We start from the raw sequence: 18,386 nt of genomic DNA on the forward strand, positions 1-18,386 counted from the left end.
CAACGGACGGGAAGCGTGAAGCAAAGCGGGAGTTGAGGACAAAAAAGATAACGGTGAGTCGCAGTTGCAACCTTTGTAAAGCTGTGAATGAGGTTTATATTGCAATTTTGATAATCTCCAAATTAATAAAATACTTGCAACTACAACTACAGTTAAACTTGTAAATTTTTCGCTATCTATCGCAGCCCTACTGATATCGTAATCGTAGATGTCTAGCCTTAAATAGATCCTCAATGATTTTTTTTGAGACTAATACATATTTTAGATTCTAATTCCATCGAGTCCTACTTTCATATTTTTATGGAATTTATTTCGTAAATTTAGGAAAATCATAATTTTCTTCATGCGCATATTCAGCGAGACATATTTTCTCGTTACAGTCGCGTGACGAGAGACGACGAAAATCGATCATGAATATTTGTCTCACAAAAAAATGAAATGCGCGTGTGTAAATCAAAAGAAGAAGAATGTGATCATGACAAAACTTATATACTGTAAATTATATAATTATTATAGCTATATTTATAATTTTTCGTGAATCGAACGAGCTCATAATATATAACATAATAAATTTATAATTGTTAGGATTCGATTAATATATTTGGTTACCTTGTTGTTGTCAGGACGAACTTAAATGCTTGAATAGGAAAAAGGGAGACGAAGCTTGCACACGTTCGAGAGGAAGAAAAAAAAGCTTCGAATACCCACTTTTGCACCCTCAAGGACATGGGACCCACATTGATATTTTCTTTCGTATCGAATGGGGTCATCGGATACGAGAGCCCCTTAATTAGCATGTTTTGGTTGTGCTGCGTCGTGGCATTTTACAGCTTAGGTGAGATTAAACCTTGTAATTACAGTTTCAGTGTAATTAGTTGACTATTTGACACTTTGGTCTCTAGGGTTTGATTGATTTGTTTGAATTATTAGAACCTCATTACATTTTTTGTGAAATTTCACTAGATTTTGCTTGATTAAAGCGATGTTTATTAGGCTAGTCCAGCGGGACTAGGGGTGTTAACGGAGCGGATACGGCTCGGATATGGCACTTACCATATCCATATCCGCTTACCCATCTCGGATACGGATACGGATACAGATACGGATATACGTCGGTAAGAAAAATTTATATCCATATCCGCCAAAATCAGATACGGTTACGGATATAGATGCGGATATATAAACGGATATGCATGCGAATACAAAAAGGATATGAGAAAACTAGATAGTATTTAGAAAAATATATTCATATGATACAAAAAGAGTTCAAACTAGATAGTATTTAGAAAAATATATTCATATGATACAAAAAGAGTTCGTTAATATGTTCATTATGATTGAAAAGCTAAGATTAAAAGAGTTCGTTAATATGTTCATTATGATTGAAAAGCTAAGATTAGACATCTTGATCATCAAAATTAACCGCAAATCCGTAATCTAATAATCGAAACTTTAGTAAGAGTATGACCAATATGTATTCGGATATTTTCGGATACGGATACATAATCGAAACTTTAGTAAGAGTATGACCAATATGTATTCGGATATTTTCGGATACGGATACGGATATTTCACTACAAAACCATATCCGTTACCATATCCTATCGGTTATAGATTTGAGTAACCATATTCGTATCCTAACGGATACGGTTACGGATATTTCCTCGGATACGGATACGGTTTGGCACCCCTAAGCGGGACGGAGTCGGGTCTATTTTTGGCTTAGCTCATCAAGTCTGAACAAAAATAGAAGTTTAAATTCTATCAAAACAGTTCGCACGTGCGTTGGATATTATGATTCATACATACGATATAAAAATAGGGGGGTAGTTTAGAATTTCGTTGTGTTCTTGATCTTAAAAAACATGCTCGCCTATAGATTGTTCTGACTGGAATGTGTTTTCATTGCTCGGTCAACTACGCCATATTATTATTATTTTTATGACAAAAAAGTTGATAGCTAACCAAACTTTGCGTTACAAAAATTTCTCTACATAAATTTTTTTTCCTCGCTGTAGCTATGCTATAGAGATGGCCGTAAAAAAGAGCCGATGATCATCGGTACAAGATGATCTTGAGGCATCGCAAGCTCTCAAGGCTTCAGATCTGCACTTTTCGTGGAACTCGTCGCTTGCGATTTGTTGACATCGACACTCAACGCTACAAAATGCTTTCTCTCCTCTGTAACATCCAAACAAAAAAATAAAATAAAATAAAAAAGCAATTAGCTTAAGTAATAATTTCATCACTAACATACATAATATGTTGATTTAATTAACTACAAAATAAGTTTACCAAAATATAGATCAAATATAACGGAGTTTAAAAGGTAACTTGCAGATAGAGTACTCTCCGTGTTACGGGGGGATCAATCACTTATTACATATTTAATTTTCCGACCCTAATACGTAAGAGTTACAGGGATATTATGCCATGTCAGCATATTGTAGAGAAATCTTCTATTATCTTATAGGTACCGTTTGGCAAAGGGTTAAGTGAGGGGTTAAGGAGACTTAACCTTTTCTTAACCTGCCAAACACAACAAATCTATATAATGGTTAAAGTGAGTTAACCCTCCATAATTTGCCAAACATAAAAAATATAGAAGGGTTAAGTTAACCCCTCTAGAGGGGTTAAAATGAGTTAACCCCTCAAAATGAGGGGTTTACTAATACTCCTATTTAGATGGAATAAGAGTTAACCCTTCTAATTATAAAGAAAATAGTCAAAATCATTGTTATTCCCAAACACTAAAACTGATCATAAGGGCTAAAATAAAACTTATTTAACGGGTTAATAATTTAGTCCTTCGGATTATCAAATGGGCTAAGTACATTAATCATTCTCTTTAACCCCTCTTCATTAACCATTTGCCAAACGGGGCCATAGCAATTAATTATATATCCCTTTATATTACGGATACGGAAAACAGAGAGATAACTTTGTTCCGAACAAGGAATTATATGTAATTAATCCATATTTATATGAAAAATAGAGAAGTATTGCGAGTAGTAATTTATTACCTGTACATGTAAATGTCCTTCCCATGCAACTTCTTCCGACACAAATAGCAAAAGTTGAGAAACTCCGCCGGCCGGAAACCTCCTAAAATATCGCCGGCCGTCGCCTTCGACGACCGATAAAATAACCCGCGATCCTTCTCCGCTCCGTTCTCATCACAAGCACTCCGTCTGCGCCCAAATTGATAAGCTCTCCCGTAGGAACCGATACTAATCGGTTCCGGTGCGCATCGCACCTTATTGGGTCGGGTTACCAACACCACACCCAACCCGATACCGTCCGACTCGCGATTCTTCCAACCTTTCGGAGACTGCGGGTTTCGTTCTAATGGGCTGGCCCAACCCGCAACCATGGATCTTATCGGGTCGGGTAGCTTTCGGATCGCCGGCGGAGATTGCCGGAGGAGCATGATTTATATATCGTCGGTCGTCCTGGGAGAGAATGGAGAATTTGGGCGATGCATTCTTTTTAAAGGCTCCCAAAGTGGTGGAGAAAATAATTTAGTATTTTGTGGGGGAGGTATTTTAAAATTGGTGATGGGACAACATAAACGGTTGTATTATGGGATGATGATTTGAGTTGATTGATGAAACCCACTGGCTAGACTTTAGGTGGGCTTATGATTCTTGCGTGGGGAGTTGGTATTGACAAGTAGTTTATTTAATGAAAATGATGTATAACTATAGAAAAGCATCTGATTTTTATTATACTGCTTGTTATATATATTTTGTTAAATGTGCCGTTAAGAAATAGACGAGTTACCAAGAATGTTATAATAGTCACTTTGGAAACGGATGAATCTTATTATTATCTCTTAATAGCTCATTTTGCAAAATAAGCTGACAATAACATTTCGCTGATTGGATTTAGAAATAAGCGCAGACGGATGTAAGGATTGGAAAGGGATTTGTATTTTTTTTATTTTTTTGAATAAAAACAGGGCAGGGTGCGCCTAGGCCTGTACATCCGGGCCGGCCCGGAAAATCGGGCCCAGGCCGGGAAAAATCGAAGCCCGGAACCAGGCCCGGACCCAGGCCTGAGCGGGTTGGGCTCCGGGTCGGCCTAGATTTTTAAACTTTTTTTTAATTTTTTTAAAAATCTCTTTAAAATTTGAAATATACATAAAAAATTACAAAAATGTTAATAAAAATCAATAATATTATTAATAACTTGAAATGACATAAATTACAAATATAAAAAATTATAAAAATAAAAGATGATAAAAATAACTTCTTTATTAATAATCAGTAAATCATTTACAAGTATAAATTTATTTCGGAATTCGTCGCATCATAATAGATGAGTACATCCCAACTAGGTTGACAAGTATAAATTTATTTCGGAATTCGTCGCATCATAATAGATGAGTACATCCCAACTAGGTTGGCACCTGCTCACCTATATCACTATCATTTATAACTGTTTCTAAAATAATTCATTACAAATTTAAAGCTAAGAAATAAAAATTATAATTTGATGAATATTGTTTATCTTTATATCTATCTACTAGTCCCAACTCTTTAAATTTATCTTTAATTCCAGTCATCCGATCGATGCATTGCGTTCGCTTCTCGTACCTCCACCAATTTTGTAAGCACATCACCGCTTGTGGAGTATACAGATCTAAGCATGTCCTGTGGTCATCGATCAAACATCCTGCTATGCTGAAGGCAGATTCCGAAGCTACCTTCGAAATCTGCACTGTTAGTAAGTCACGAACCATGATGGAAAGTATAGGATATGAAACTGATCCATATACTCTTCACCATTGCAAAATATCTAAAGGATTTCCTTGACATTTAACTAAAAAAACAGATAAATATCCATCTATTTCAGAAACCTCTAATGATGATCCAAGTCCAGATCCACCAGTTAGCTCGGCTACCATTACATACCTATCAAAACTTACACTTTTACCTCGGTCTGAGCTCGAAAGCGCCAAAGTTGTAGACTGTTGTGCAGCTACACTATGTCTAGCTGCATACTCATCATATAAGGTTTGAAAATAATTTCTAATAGCTAAATGATGAGAAGTAGCAGTAATGGTGGATCCATCATCCAAATCTATAATATGTCCATCAGACAATGATTGTAACAAACTTCGAAGGGTAATATATCCTTCAAACATGGATCAATAAGAACCCCAAACCAAAAATATGAGGAATGAGCCTAAAATACTTATTAAATTTGCTCTCCATTTGAAAAAATATAGCTCCAACAGTATCATTCATACAGTATTTGTTAAATTTTTTTGAATATTTAAAATTTGTAAAGCATCTAAAGTAATAGTTGGATAATAACAACCATATAATAACATTGTAGCATCATAAAAAAACTTGTAAAATCTCATTTAAATTACATATAATTGTCCATTCATTTTTAGTTATTCCATAAGTGCTATCAGAACTAGAACTAGAAACATAATAATTTATAAAATTATTTATAATTTCTTTATATTCTATTGCCACACTTAACATTGCATAGGTGGAATTTTACCTATGGTCAACATCTTTTGGAATTAGTCTGGGCTTATAATTTTTTCTTTTGTAATATTATTTTTATTTTTTAATTCTTTGTTCAGAAGCATTATGTATATTAGCAACTGTTTCAACCTTTTCTATCATGGGTTTAATTTCAGTAAATGTACTTTGAACAATTAAATTTAAAATATGATAGATACATCTAATATGAAAAAAATCACAATGCCATGATAATGACAAAGTTGTTTTGATAAAATCAACAGCTACATTATGCATTATCTAGTGAAAGAGAAAATATTCTTTGATCAATTTCTACTTTCATAAGTTCTTCAATTATTAAATTTACAATATTAATACCAGTACGTGACTCTTCAAATGCAATAAAGGAAACAGCTCTTTTAAACATTTATTAATTTTTATCAATCTAGTGTGCTATAATACATAAATAATCAGTTTGTGCTCTAGATGTCCAAATATCAGAAGTTAAAGAAAATTTATAGTTTATATTTTAATAAGAAATTATTTTTCTTTGTTCCTCCTGATAATGTTTTAAAATATCACGTTAATAGGTTTGACGAGAAAATTTTATAAATGCGGGATTAAAACTTTGTAAATGCGGGATAAAAACTATCTCTAAACATATCTTCAAATTTATTATCTTCTACTAATTTAAAAGGAAGGTTTTTAAGAATGATAAACCTGATTACGCATTTTCTAGCTCGGGCAGCGTCATAATTCAAACTACCGAGACTACCAGAAGAGGAGGATTGGAAAATCATAGATTGTCGGATATCACATTGAGGATTCTGACCTTTGTTGTGTTTTTTTATATGACGTTTGAGGTGGTTGGTGTCGTTCTTATGATGAGTTTGGAAAGTCTGGCCGCACAACGCACATTTAGCATTCTAGATGAGGATCCTACCGTGTTCATCCTTGGTGACGTCTATCTTCTCAAAAAAATTCCACACATTGGATCTCGGCCTTTTAGGAGCTCTTGGTGCAGATTCGTCACCACCGGATTCAGGATTAACACCGGTAGGTTCGGTAGGAGTAGTTGTTATAGAAGGACTCATTTTAAGAGCGGTAGGAGATAGGTTTGCTCTTCATAATCAGATTCGGAAGCCATTTGATAGAAGGATTAGAAAATATAATAGATTATTAGAGAGTATAAGAGAGTATAAGATTGTATAAGAGAGTATTAGAGAGAAGTAGATGAGTTTTGGTGTGAGGAGAAGAAGTGAAAATCCCCCTCTATTTATAGAGGCAACCTCCTAGTCAAATGACCAAAAAACCCTCACAAAATACCCAGTTTTGACGTTTTTAGTACAAAACGATCAAAATGTCAAGTATGACCGTTTTGACCGGGTCGGTGCGGGCCTTTCGCCAAACCGGTCACCTCTGATGACCGTTGCGGTCGGGCTTCGGGTCCGGACCGCCCGACCCGTTTTCTGTGCTTAGCTGGCACGTAACCGCCGGGCCCGGGCTGTCGCAAGTCGAGAAGGCCCGAGCCTTGACCCGGGTCTGGCCGATCCGGTTTCGCGGCCAAGCCCCGAAGCCGGCGCCCAGACCGACGGGCTTTGGACAGCCCTAGGTGCGCCATTCAATCATTAATAAAAGATCGCTTGCCTCCAGAAATTAACGCTGATTAAAAGTAAAAGAAATTCATGATAGCAATTCATACTTTGAACGGAACGGACCCACCGCCACCTGTTGCAGAGTCATAAATGTTTGATGAAACCCCAAAATCTTAAAAAAAAAACTAGTTTCTACGGAAAACAAAGAAGCTAAAAAAAGAATTTGAGTATCAACCACCCCCCCCCCCCCCACCCCACCCCCCACACACACACACACAAGACAACCATGAGGAGCATATACATAGATTTCACTGTGAAGATGCTTGAGGGAGTGAGAGGCCACCAAACGTGGTCTCTATCTCAAAGTAATCATGCTGGAGGCATTAGCAAGGAAAATTTTAAGATCATCCACCTCTTTTCTATCAGAAACAAAAATAGCTCTCCTAACTATTGGTTTCCAGTTCCATACTTGATTGCAGCATAGCCCTTGAGATTTGACATTGACATTATTAGAGAAGGCTAACCTGTGTGCTCCTGGGAACAAATTTAACTCTTCAGAGAGCTATATTTCTACGAAAGGGGTTTGTTATAATATTTCTTACTCGTGGGAACGAAAGCAAAAATGACCAAAATATCCTTCTGTTTACTCTTGAAATTGATATCTTTTCGGATTTATGTTTCTCTTTTAATTACATAAAAAAAAACTCAACAAATGAGATCTTGTTGTCAACAAAAGGGCTGCAAGTTCATCGGTGCCAGGATTTGTTTACTTTTCTTCGTGGGTACAATCATTATCTCTCATTAGAATATATTTCTAAGAACTTTATTTTTTTTTCTTTGTTTCACTTTTGGTAGTATAATATCAGATATAATCATTATCCTTGGAGATCGAGGTATAGACTCTTGATGTTGGCTCTTTAATTGAAGAAAGATTAGCATTTAAATTAATAGGCAAGAGTGAGAGGTATATAGTGTCTCTTGATGTTGGCTCTTAGAAAACGTGTATATGTAGTCCTTCGCATACATGATGCTCATTTTCCTATCATTTATTGGCAATTATTAATAAAGTATTACAAAAAATTGGACCAAAATATTATTGATAATAAAAAAATTGGTTGATTTATAGAAAATGAGAATACAAAGTGAACTGAAAATAAACTAGAAATTTGCCGTAAAATCGTCTGCTTCTATATAATCAACGGCAGAGGATTATATAGAACATAAAGACAGATCTATGATCAAACTACGACTTCACTAATTTAAACCCCACTTCCTTAAAAGTAGGGGCACCCGTAAGAATATTATATTGTTATTATTTTGATGAATGGGGCTGGTAAGATTATTATATGCTAATTAGAACCTGTGTTATTAATAATTTAGCATGATAAAAAATGCAGATAAGATTTGGAGCTCGTTTAGTGGGGCTCACAGAAGACGGCCTTCATCATCAGTAGCTTAAAGCAAGATGTTGCTTTCATGTAGAGTTGTCTTCCACTGTTAATTACATTTTCTTAAAGTGTATCTGTACTAGTTGCTATTTAAAACCACTATCCTAGGATTATCTTGACCTGGCCTTTTCTAAGAACTAGATTTTTTGGTGATATTAAAACTCTTAAACAAATCTCTAATGAAAGTGACCCAAACCTTTGCTAAGACTTACTAATTATGATGCCTCCACTAAGTTGTTGATTATATATTGATTAGTTTAATAAGCTTTAACTCCTTTGGTGCCATATCTATTAGAAGTGGTCTAAGATCTTTTACTAATACTTTCTTCAAGTGTTATACGTAGATTGACGAGATTGTTGCCGTCGCCGCTGCTAAAAATGAGTTTTGAGACATCATGTGCTATGCACGTGACGAGACCTCGCTGGAAATTTGCCCGCCGACGAGAAACCATGCCTTATTGGTTAGTTTGATCAATTAAAATGTCTTAAAACGAGTTTGCCTATTTAAAATACCTTGTTGGAAATTGAGATGGAATTAAAATACCAATATGGGTATTTAGTCCAAAAGTTATGCACAGATCTAAGGGTTGATAATCTTTAGGTGCATATTAAATACCACGGAGTATCTTTACTGAATACTTCTAAATGACTGCATTTACGAACCAACGAAATCCTATCAAGTTATGCACGTATACATACAATTAAAACCAGCAAAAAGCAACGACCAATAAAACTAAAAATAAAGCATTACCTGCCAAAATCTGTAGACATCAAAGGCTGAAGGTAGTAACTGGAGAAGAGAGAACAGCAATGACATCAGATTCTCTCAAATTAAGCAATGTAATGCGAACCATCTCCACCCTTGAACTCATTTCCTGCGTACTTTGAATACAACACAGTAGGGAAGTACAAAACATCGATGGCGTAAAGGCTAACTGAAGTTTAATACCCTAAAATTTCACCGATTTTTATCTTTGACGCACTAAGGCAGTCATGAATAGTAGTAAAACGCTAGAGAGACACGCATAATATAGTTTACGAGAAATGGAAAACCTATCAAGCATACTGGGGTTCATGACATTAAATGTGCACCAAATGAGTATCAGCACTTAGATCATTAGATTTCAGAATTCGTGCATAGATCCAAGGGTTGGGTGCAAATTCAATGTTATGAATCATCCCACTGGGTACTTACTCGAATGGAATGACCGCATGTGTCACATTAGGAACCATTTTCGTGGGCTATAACCCATAATATTTGTCCATTTTTGCTAGTTTCTACTTTATAGAAGTTATTTAGCGTACTTCAAAGATACACAATTTATAACATATAATCCATGATTTTTGTCTATTTTTATATATTTTAACCTTATAAAAATTATTTGGCATACTTTAAAATTCAAAATTTTAAGGTGTTATGACCCATAATTTTTGTCTTTTTTTTCATTTCGACCAAATGAAATTAAGTTTTTTCCAAACATAGTAATTTTGATGGACAATAACCCATAATTTCTATCCTTCTTTTTTTTTATCTAATGGAAATTATTCAATGTACTTTAAAATTCACAATTTTCATGTGCTATAACTATGAATTTTTTTCCATGTTCGTGCATCTCGACCTTATAGAAATTATTTGGCGTACTTCAAATACGCAATTTTCATGGGCTATATAAGCCATAGTTTTTTTCCATTTTTATTTGTTTTGATCTTATAGAAATTATTTGGCATACTTCAAGGTTTTAAAACACGGCGCAACGTGGTGCAATTGCGTATGCGGCACCCTTCCGCAACGAGTTGACCATTAGCGGTCATTAATTGCGGTGAAACCGCTTTTTGCTCGAAATTGTGGTTAAAAGCGTATAAAAGTGCTTTTTGCTCGAAATTGCGCTTTTGCCTGCATTAGTTAATTGAAAACTCGACCCGAAGTACCCGCTTCTTACCCTAACCCTAACATCTCAATCTCGACCTCCCTTCTACTCTGGTTCTAACCCTAACCTCTTGAGCTTCACTGTTTCCCTCCATGAGCTTTGCCTCTAAGTGTAGTTATTGTGAACGTTGAAAATCGTTGTTGTGTAGTTATTTTTTGAGTGATAGTGGAGATCTCTTTGAGGTGAGGAGCGGAGACGCAGGTCGAGTATTAGACCGAACTCTGTGATCAATATTATGTGTTTGCGTTTGCCTTTGGCGTATTATTCTTGTGCCTATTCTTATATCGCCTATTAGCTTATTGTTTATATCGCCTATTGTTTCTTGTATATCCTTCAATATAATTGGTTGTACATCATATTGTTAGGATATTGCATCATTAGTTTTAAGTTTGACATCAAAATCGGATTAGATTAGCAATTACTCATTTCACCCCCACCCCCCTCTAGGGTACTTTCATAACCCTCGTCAGCCCTCAACCATCTCGATGCAGTAGCTTTTTGTTGAGCTTAAGGTAATATCTCAAGCAAACTAGACCGTTATTTAACTTTGCGCTTTTTATCATTATAACCTCAAATAGCCTTAGCAGTATCTCACCGCTACGCGCTATCCACAACCTTGGCATACTTCAACTATAACTAACTCCTAGTGGAGGCAGGGTCGGCCCTGAGGTTTGGGTTGCCCTAGCCCCAGCCCGGCCCTGGGTCGGCCCTGAGTTGCCCCACGACGACCTTCCCTCCACGACGACCTCCCCTCCTTCGACTCCTCCCCCTTGAGTTGCCCCACGAGTCTACAAACTAATTACTTTGGCACTAATGACCATAATAATAATTTAACAATGCATCTCTTTTTGAAATTTGGGATTGAAAGTCTCAAAAGTTACACTGAAAGAAAATAATAAGTTTACTTTAAGAATTGTATTACTCTTGTATTACTGGATATATATTGAGCTTCATCAATTCATAATTTCTCTTTTCATTACAAGAAAATATCCCTTTTTTAAGTACTACATAAGTTATCAGTGCTCATATTGAAAAGAAAATTACCAGCACAAAATAAATCCTAGAAGATTACCAACAACTAGTGGATGATTTCAGAAAAATAAAATCGACCCTTTTCTTCAACTTATATCATTCGGCTAAAAGAAACGAAAAGAGACCATTTTGCTAAAAAGCCAAAAAAGTTTATCCTTTTTCCTGAAAGTTGCATTTTTCTTGTGAATAGCAATGAACATTTGTTGGGTATATCTTTAAAATAATAATAATAAGTATAATCAATTTAAGCTAGAAGGGAGAAAAAAAGAGAAAACTTACAAGAAGAACAAATAGAAATAAGTCTAAGAACTACAAAGACAAATAGCTACACAAAATCGAACTAAAATACATAGAAATTTTTAAACTTTTTTTTGGTTCCATTTACTCGTTTTCTTTTCTTTGTTTACATGAACCAAAAAAAGTCTACACTTGCCCAGAAAATTTCCTAAAGGGAAAAAAATATCATACAAAGCAGGAGAGGATTAAAAAAAAAGCAGCAAAATAAAGAACTAACCTTTACTTTTTTAATCTAATTTTCTAATTGTTCATCCCAAATACCCAACTCACAAACCTCCTAACCGAGCTCTTCCCCTCTTCATCCTCCTCCTCATCATCATCCCCATCATCACCATCATACCCACCATCATCATCACCACCACCACCATCATCACTACCGACATGCCCATACCCATCATCCCTCCTTTGACTCCTCCCCCTTTGGTTGCCCCTCCGGCCCTGGGTTGCGGCCCTGGGTTGCCCCAGCCCCGGGGCTTGGTGGGCTTACCCCAGGGCCGGCCCTGAGTGGAGGTAATAGTTCAAAACGAAGGATGTTAGAGTCAGGAATTTCTCGGGACATATTTGGAGAGTTTAATAAGAAAAATAAAGTTCAATTCAGAGGTTTCATGGAAAAGGTTGAGGGTTTAGTAAGAAAAACAAAGTTCGGAGGGTTTCTTGGGAAATAACTTAAAGTTTTGATGGTTTTTGTTGAAACTTACCCTAAGAGAAAAATCATGCTAGCTCTTGAAGATATACTTCAATCTCATATGGTCCCTACGTCACAAAATTGCCCTATTATTTCAGATAGGCTAAATTATCAAATTGGTATTTTTTTTTGTAATCCTTCTTAACCGTTTCCATATTAAAAGTTTCTCCGGGAAATTTTTTGGTTTAAAGTACGTCAAATGTGCAATTAGACATTTCTCCCCCGCTAGCAGAAAACTTGGCGGAATCTAAACGATTCTATTATGAAGTGACTTATTTTCAGGGTTTTTTTTGGAAACTAAATGATATATTACAAAGCTTCGAGAATAATTTGATTATAGATATGATCTGGATCATCCAGGAATTGATGAAAGAGATACATTTATATCTGCAAGCATATAGAGCTAATTTGTGTGCACAAACATTTCCGAAGCAATGAATATGGCTTACGAACGAGGAGTTGAAATAATTGAAAAGAGCCTAGCAAGCACCAAAGGTGTTCGAGAGGTGTTGTGGATGAGCAATGGCGCCATGCAACATAAAAACGAGGTCAAGACAGTCTGATTCCAAAATGACATCCTTCCATCCGGTAGAAAGTGCAAGTCGAGTACCCACAAGAAGCGCATAGAATCCAGTCTCGGGGTTATTAGAATGCCGATATGTTTTGTTTAACGAATGTGGCTAGAGTTAGATGACATAGCATGGATAAAATTGTAAATTACTTGACTTACTCATGTGATTTTGAAGAGGTAGATGATTAATAGAACCGATTATCGATAAGTGAATGCATAGTTTTTTGCTATAAATATGTTCAAAATTGACAAATAGTTTTCCTCAATTTTTCACTGGCAATAAAAAAGAACTAATTGCATAATGAGTAAATTTTTAATACCAAAAAATTATTAGCAAGAAAAATAAGGAAATTTGAAAATAAAAAACCCTTTATTAAGATTTTAACTAGAAACGAACTCTGTTTGATAAACTATATTACAACTTGACACATTACATACCAGATGCACAAAACTACTCAAACATTAGAAATTTAAATTTGTTGGGGGCACCCTACAATTTGTTAAGATTTTAACTAGAAATAATTTAGATTTAGAACTTTTTGATAACTTAATATGTATATATTCATGTGAAGATACATATCCACGTGAAGCTAAGGAGTAGGATTCTATCCGAACACCCTACTAAAAGGGATGATCTAATTCATTTTAGTGGGGTACTCCTTCAGTAATTTTAATTATCATATCAATAATGTAAATTAATTATCATATCAAATAATGTAAAATCAGCCTATGTCTGTAGAAAAGATTTTAATAGAATCCCTACTGGCTAAGAAGTGTTAGCACTACTCAAATATTTAATTTTAGGAACTGTTGGGGCCCTCTTCAGAGGAAAAGGGACCCCCTCAAAAAATTGGCGTATGCTGCTTGGATGTGGAGAGCACACGGTATTCTTTAGTAAAAGGCGAAAGAATAGTTCGCTCTGTGCTCACCACGCAGCTGCGTGCCTTTTTCCTGGCTGAGGACCAATGAGTTATAAGACGCAGCGGAAGCCAGAGATTTCAATCCCCATCGATGTGGGACTAAAATGCATCAGTCTACTTCAAGAAATGTAACAATGCATCAGTCTCTTCATCGTTCCTAGTCCATTTGCATGATCGAAGAGTTCTGATTGAAAATTTCCCTCGTAAGCACATTGAAGTATAAATAGGATTTCGCCTTCATTCATGTTGACATTGAAATGTTGGTTAGATGGAGCACATTCGTATTGCAACTTCAGGAACTCTTTTCCTACCTGAACCGATACAAAGAATTTTCGAACATGAAAAAAAAAAAAAACTGAGTCAGACATTTCAATCGGTTACTTAGATTCAGACTGATTAATACTCATTCCTATTTGTAAATGCTTAAATTAACAATATGAAATATACAATAAGATTGCAGGATACTCAAGAGTGTACATTTGGATCCTCATTTGAAATCCTTCTAACTTGAAAGTCAAACGAAAAAAAAGAAGTCGTTTTACATCTTCCGCTTGTCTTACAAAGGTGACAATAAAGCCTAAAATGAGTACCAAAAAAGGACACTTGTGACATTTTTATCCTTGAAAAGTAGATTTTGTATATGAAATCATATTAACGTATATGATTTGTCCAAATCCTTCCTCTTATAATTGCTTAAAATGCAAGCTTCAGAGAATCAATTAATACATGAATACCATTTTGTATCTTTAGCATATCTATCGATACCACAACTCCATGAAGTGTGTGTGTGTGGTGGGTGGGGGAGGGGGGGGGGGGGGGGGGGTTAAACTTGATCTATATATTCTACAACCCCAACACACCAAGTTTGGGGTGAACCCGTCGTCGTTTGACCCTTCATCCACTCGTATCAATTTTAACGGTTTTGAATGAATAAAACTTTTCACATGGCTCGACGGAGGGTCAAACGACGACGAGTTCACCCCAAACTTGGTGTGTTGGGGTTGTAGAATATGTAGATCAAGTTTAACGAAGCGGATCATTCACAATGTAACTCAATCATGTGATTTTAGGTTTGCTCCTCAAGTTACTATATTACAAAGAATTTGGACTATGTAGATCATAGAAAATATACTCCTCTATACTTATAGGAGGATCCAAGATTTAATGTTTATTCTACAGTAAATACTACAGATTAGTTCTATAGCATAAACAATAAATCTTTATATCCTCCTCTAAGTTTAGAATAGTACATTTATTGTTCGTGCTACAGAATTTTACAGTGCATGACAATAAATCTTTGGATCCTCATTTAAGTATAGAGCAGTGTATATGATTTTTAATTTTAAACATACAATAATCAAATCAAATGTATTAAACCTTAGAGAGAGACATGTTCAAAATGTAATACTTAAAAAAAAAGAGGTCGTGTTTTGCACAAGATACACACTAGTATTACTAAATATGCAAATAATTGATTCCCTGAAGCTTGCATTTTAAGAAATTATAAGAGGACTATAACACCATGTGATTCTAACAATATTCAAAATATTCAGATTTTAGGGACTAATATCAAAATAGCTCAAATTTAAGGGACTAATATCTAAAAAACACCTTTAGGAAAACTATAATATATGGATATCAAAATAGCTCAAATTTAAGGGACTAATATCTAAAAAACACCTTTAGGAAAACTATAATATATGGCAGAGAATCTATCTCAATGAAACGTATAAAATCATCTTTTTTCTTGAAGCGGTTGATAGATAAAGAGTTAACCACCGCTGATGGTAAAAGCGAAGCCCTAAATGTTCGAGGCAGAAACATGGAATGTGATTCTAACAATAAAACCAAGTCAAGGTCAAAATCAAAGACTAAGGATAAATTTTGTAACTATCACAAGAAGAAATAGCATGTCAATGAATGAATGTTAGAAGCTTTGGAATAAAGATAAGAAGAAAAGTCAAAATACAAAAGATTTTGCAAAGTCTAGTGTTATTGAGGATGAGTTTGATGGTTTTGATCTATTGGCTACAAATTCAAGTAGATGCAAGGATGACAGAATTTTAGATTCCGATTGTACATATCGCTTGTGCTCTAGTCGGAATTTGTTTTCCATCTGCAAATCAATTAAATGTGGAGTTGTGCTAAATGATTCTCCTTGTAAAGCGAGTGGCATTAGTACAATTGAAGTTAGAACGTTGAGGACATTGTTAGATGTTCGTCATGCTTTAGATTTAACAAAGAATCTCAACTCTCTAGGCACTTTTGGAGCCAACGAGTGCAAGTACTTAGCCGAAGGTGGAACTTTGATTGTTACTAGCCTAGTTGTCATGAAGGCAAGAATCAGTAAATATGATGCATGTGCTTACTTGAGGAGATTGAATGATGGTTTCTTCATTTACTTACCATTATATGTCGACATAGGACTAAGGATAAATCTGATTTGAACAAGTTAAAGACTTTTCCTAGTAAAGCATTTGAAATGGAACGCCTGGGAGCAGCAAAAAAACTTGGAGTGGATATTTTTAGATATCAGAAACAAAAAAGTTGTGTGGTTGTCACAGAAAAACTACATTGAGAAAGTTCTATTTGTCAGAGTAAGCGCACAATCGAGCAGAAATTATTACGAAGAACAAGTACGAGAATAAACAATAAGTAATTGCAAGCGCATAATTTACATAGTTCACCCAATTTGAGCTACATGCACGACAAAGGCATTAAAGAGAAATTTCATAGTTATCTCTCAAAGACAAAAGCCTTAGACTCTCAAAGAACCCATTTAAAACTCTCTATAATACCAAAAAGACATCAGCAAGAAGTTTAAAAATAAAAAAATTAACCTTGCTTAAGATTTTAAGGAAATTATAAAAATAAAAAAATTAACCTTTCTTTAGTTTTTAACTAAAAGAATTTTGCTTCATTACAACTTCGACAAATTACTTACCAGATGCACAAAACTACTCAAATGTTTAGAGCTAAACACAAAACTACTCAAATATTTAATTTTAAAATTGTTGGGGCCCCCCCTTTCAGTGAAAAGGACACCCTCCAAAAAGTGGCGTATGCTGCTTGGATGTGGAGAGCACACGGTATTCTTTAGTAAAAGGCGAAAGAATAGTTCGCTCTGTGCTCACCACGCAGCTGCGTGCCCTTTACTAACCGAGGACCAGTGAGTTATAACACGCAGCGGAAGCCAGAGATTTCAATCCCCATCGATGTGGGACTAATATGCATCAGTCTACTTCAAGAAATGTAACCCTGCATCAGTCTCTTCATCGTTCGTAGTCTATTTGCATGATCGAAGAGTTCTGATTGAAAATTTCCCTCGTAAGCACATTGAAGTATAAATAGTATTTCGCCTTCATTCATGTTGACATTGAAATGTTGGTTAGATGGAGCACATTCATATTGCAACTTCAGGAACTCTTTTCCTACCTGAACCGATACGAAGAATTTTCGAACATGAAAATAAAAAAAACTGAGTCAGACATTTCAATCGGTTACTTAGATTCAGACTGATTAATACTCATTCCTATTTGTAAATGCTTAAATTAACAATATGCAATATACAATAAGATTGTAGGATACTCAAGAGTGTACATTTGGATCCTCATTTGAAATCCTTCCAACTTGAATGTCAAACGAAAAAAAAAAAGAAGTCGTTTTACATCTTCCGCTTGTCTTACAAAGGTGACAATAAAGCCTAAAATGAGTACCAAAAAAGGACACTTGTGACATTTTTATCCTTGAAAAATAGATTTTGTATATGAAATCATATTAACGTATATTATTTGTCCAAATCCTTCCTCTTATAATTGCTTAAAATGCAAGCTTCAGAGAATCAATTAATACATGAATACCATTTTGTATCTTTAGCATATCTATCGATACCACAACTCCATGAAGTGTGTGTGTGTGGTGGGTGGGGGAGGGGGGGGGGGTGAGTTAGTTACTATATTACAAAGAATTTGGACTATGTAGATCATAGAAAATATACTCCTCTATACTTATAGGAGGATCCAAGATTTAATGTTTATTCTACAGTAAATACTACAGATTAGTTCTATAGCATAAACAATAAATCTTTATATCCTCCTCTAAGTTTAGAATAGTACATTTATTGTTCGTGCTACAGAATTTTACAGTGCATGACAATAAATCTTTGGATCCTCATTTAAGTATAGAGCAGTGTATATGATTTTTAATTTTAAACATACAATAATCAAATCAAATGTATTAAACCTTAGAGAGAGACATGTTCAAAATGTAATATTTAAAAAAAAGGAGGTCGTGTTTTGCACCGGGTACACACTAGTATTACTAAATATGCAAATAATTGATTCTCTGAAGCTTGCATTTTAAGCAATTATAAGAGGACTATAATACCCTGTGATTCTAACAATATTCAAAATATTCAGATTTTAGGGACT

At 35.1% G+C, this 18,386-nt stretch overlaps 1 protein-coding gene and 1 long non-coding RNA gene across 2 annotated transcripts; one reads left to right on the forward strand and one right to left on the reverse strand.

Annotated features, from left to right (window-relative positions):
- On the forward strand, positions 1–979 carry LOC109851068. The gene is made up of 2 exons (XR_002249665.1): positions 1–53; positions 624–979. It is a non-coding gene; the product is annotated as an uncharacterized LOC109851068 (long non-coding RNA).
- On the reverse strand, positions 1,889–3,482 carry LOC109849913. The gene is made up of 2 exons (XM_020419794.1): positions 3,024–3,482; positions 1,889–2,181 (listed from the first exon to the last, which is right to left on the reverse strand). Exons 1-2 carry the CDS (start codon positions 3,428–3,430, stop codon positions 2,019–2,021), a joined length of 570 nt encoding a protein of 189 aa, XP_020275383.1. The 5' UTR covers positions 3,431–3,482; the 3' UTR covers positions 1,889–2,018.

The sequence above is a fragment of the Asparagus officinalis genome, chromosome 7 (genome assembly GCF_001876935.1).
Source record: "Asparagus officinalis chromosome 7, Aspof.V1, whole genome shotgun sequence".
In the NCBI taxonomy this organism is placed as follows: Eukaryota; Viridiplantae; Streptophyta; class Magnoliopsida; order Asparagales; family Asparagaceae; genus Asparagus; species Asparagus officinalis.

What these genes read in the sequence shown, in the direction of transcription:
- LOC109849913 (XM_020419794.1), bottom strand. Translation starts at nt 3,430, where the DNA reads ATGCTCCTCCGGCAATCTCCGCCGGCGATCCGAAAGCTACCCGACCCG. An exon ending in AAGGACATTTACATGTACAG is followed by an intron (nt 2,182 to 3,023) that starts GTAATAAATTAC and finishes TGGATGTTACAG; the next exon opens with AGGAGAGAAAGCATTTTGTA.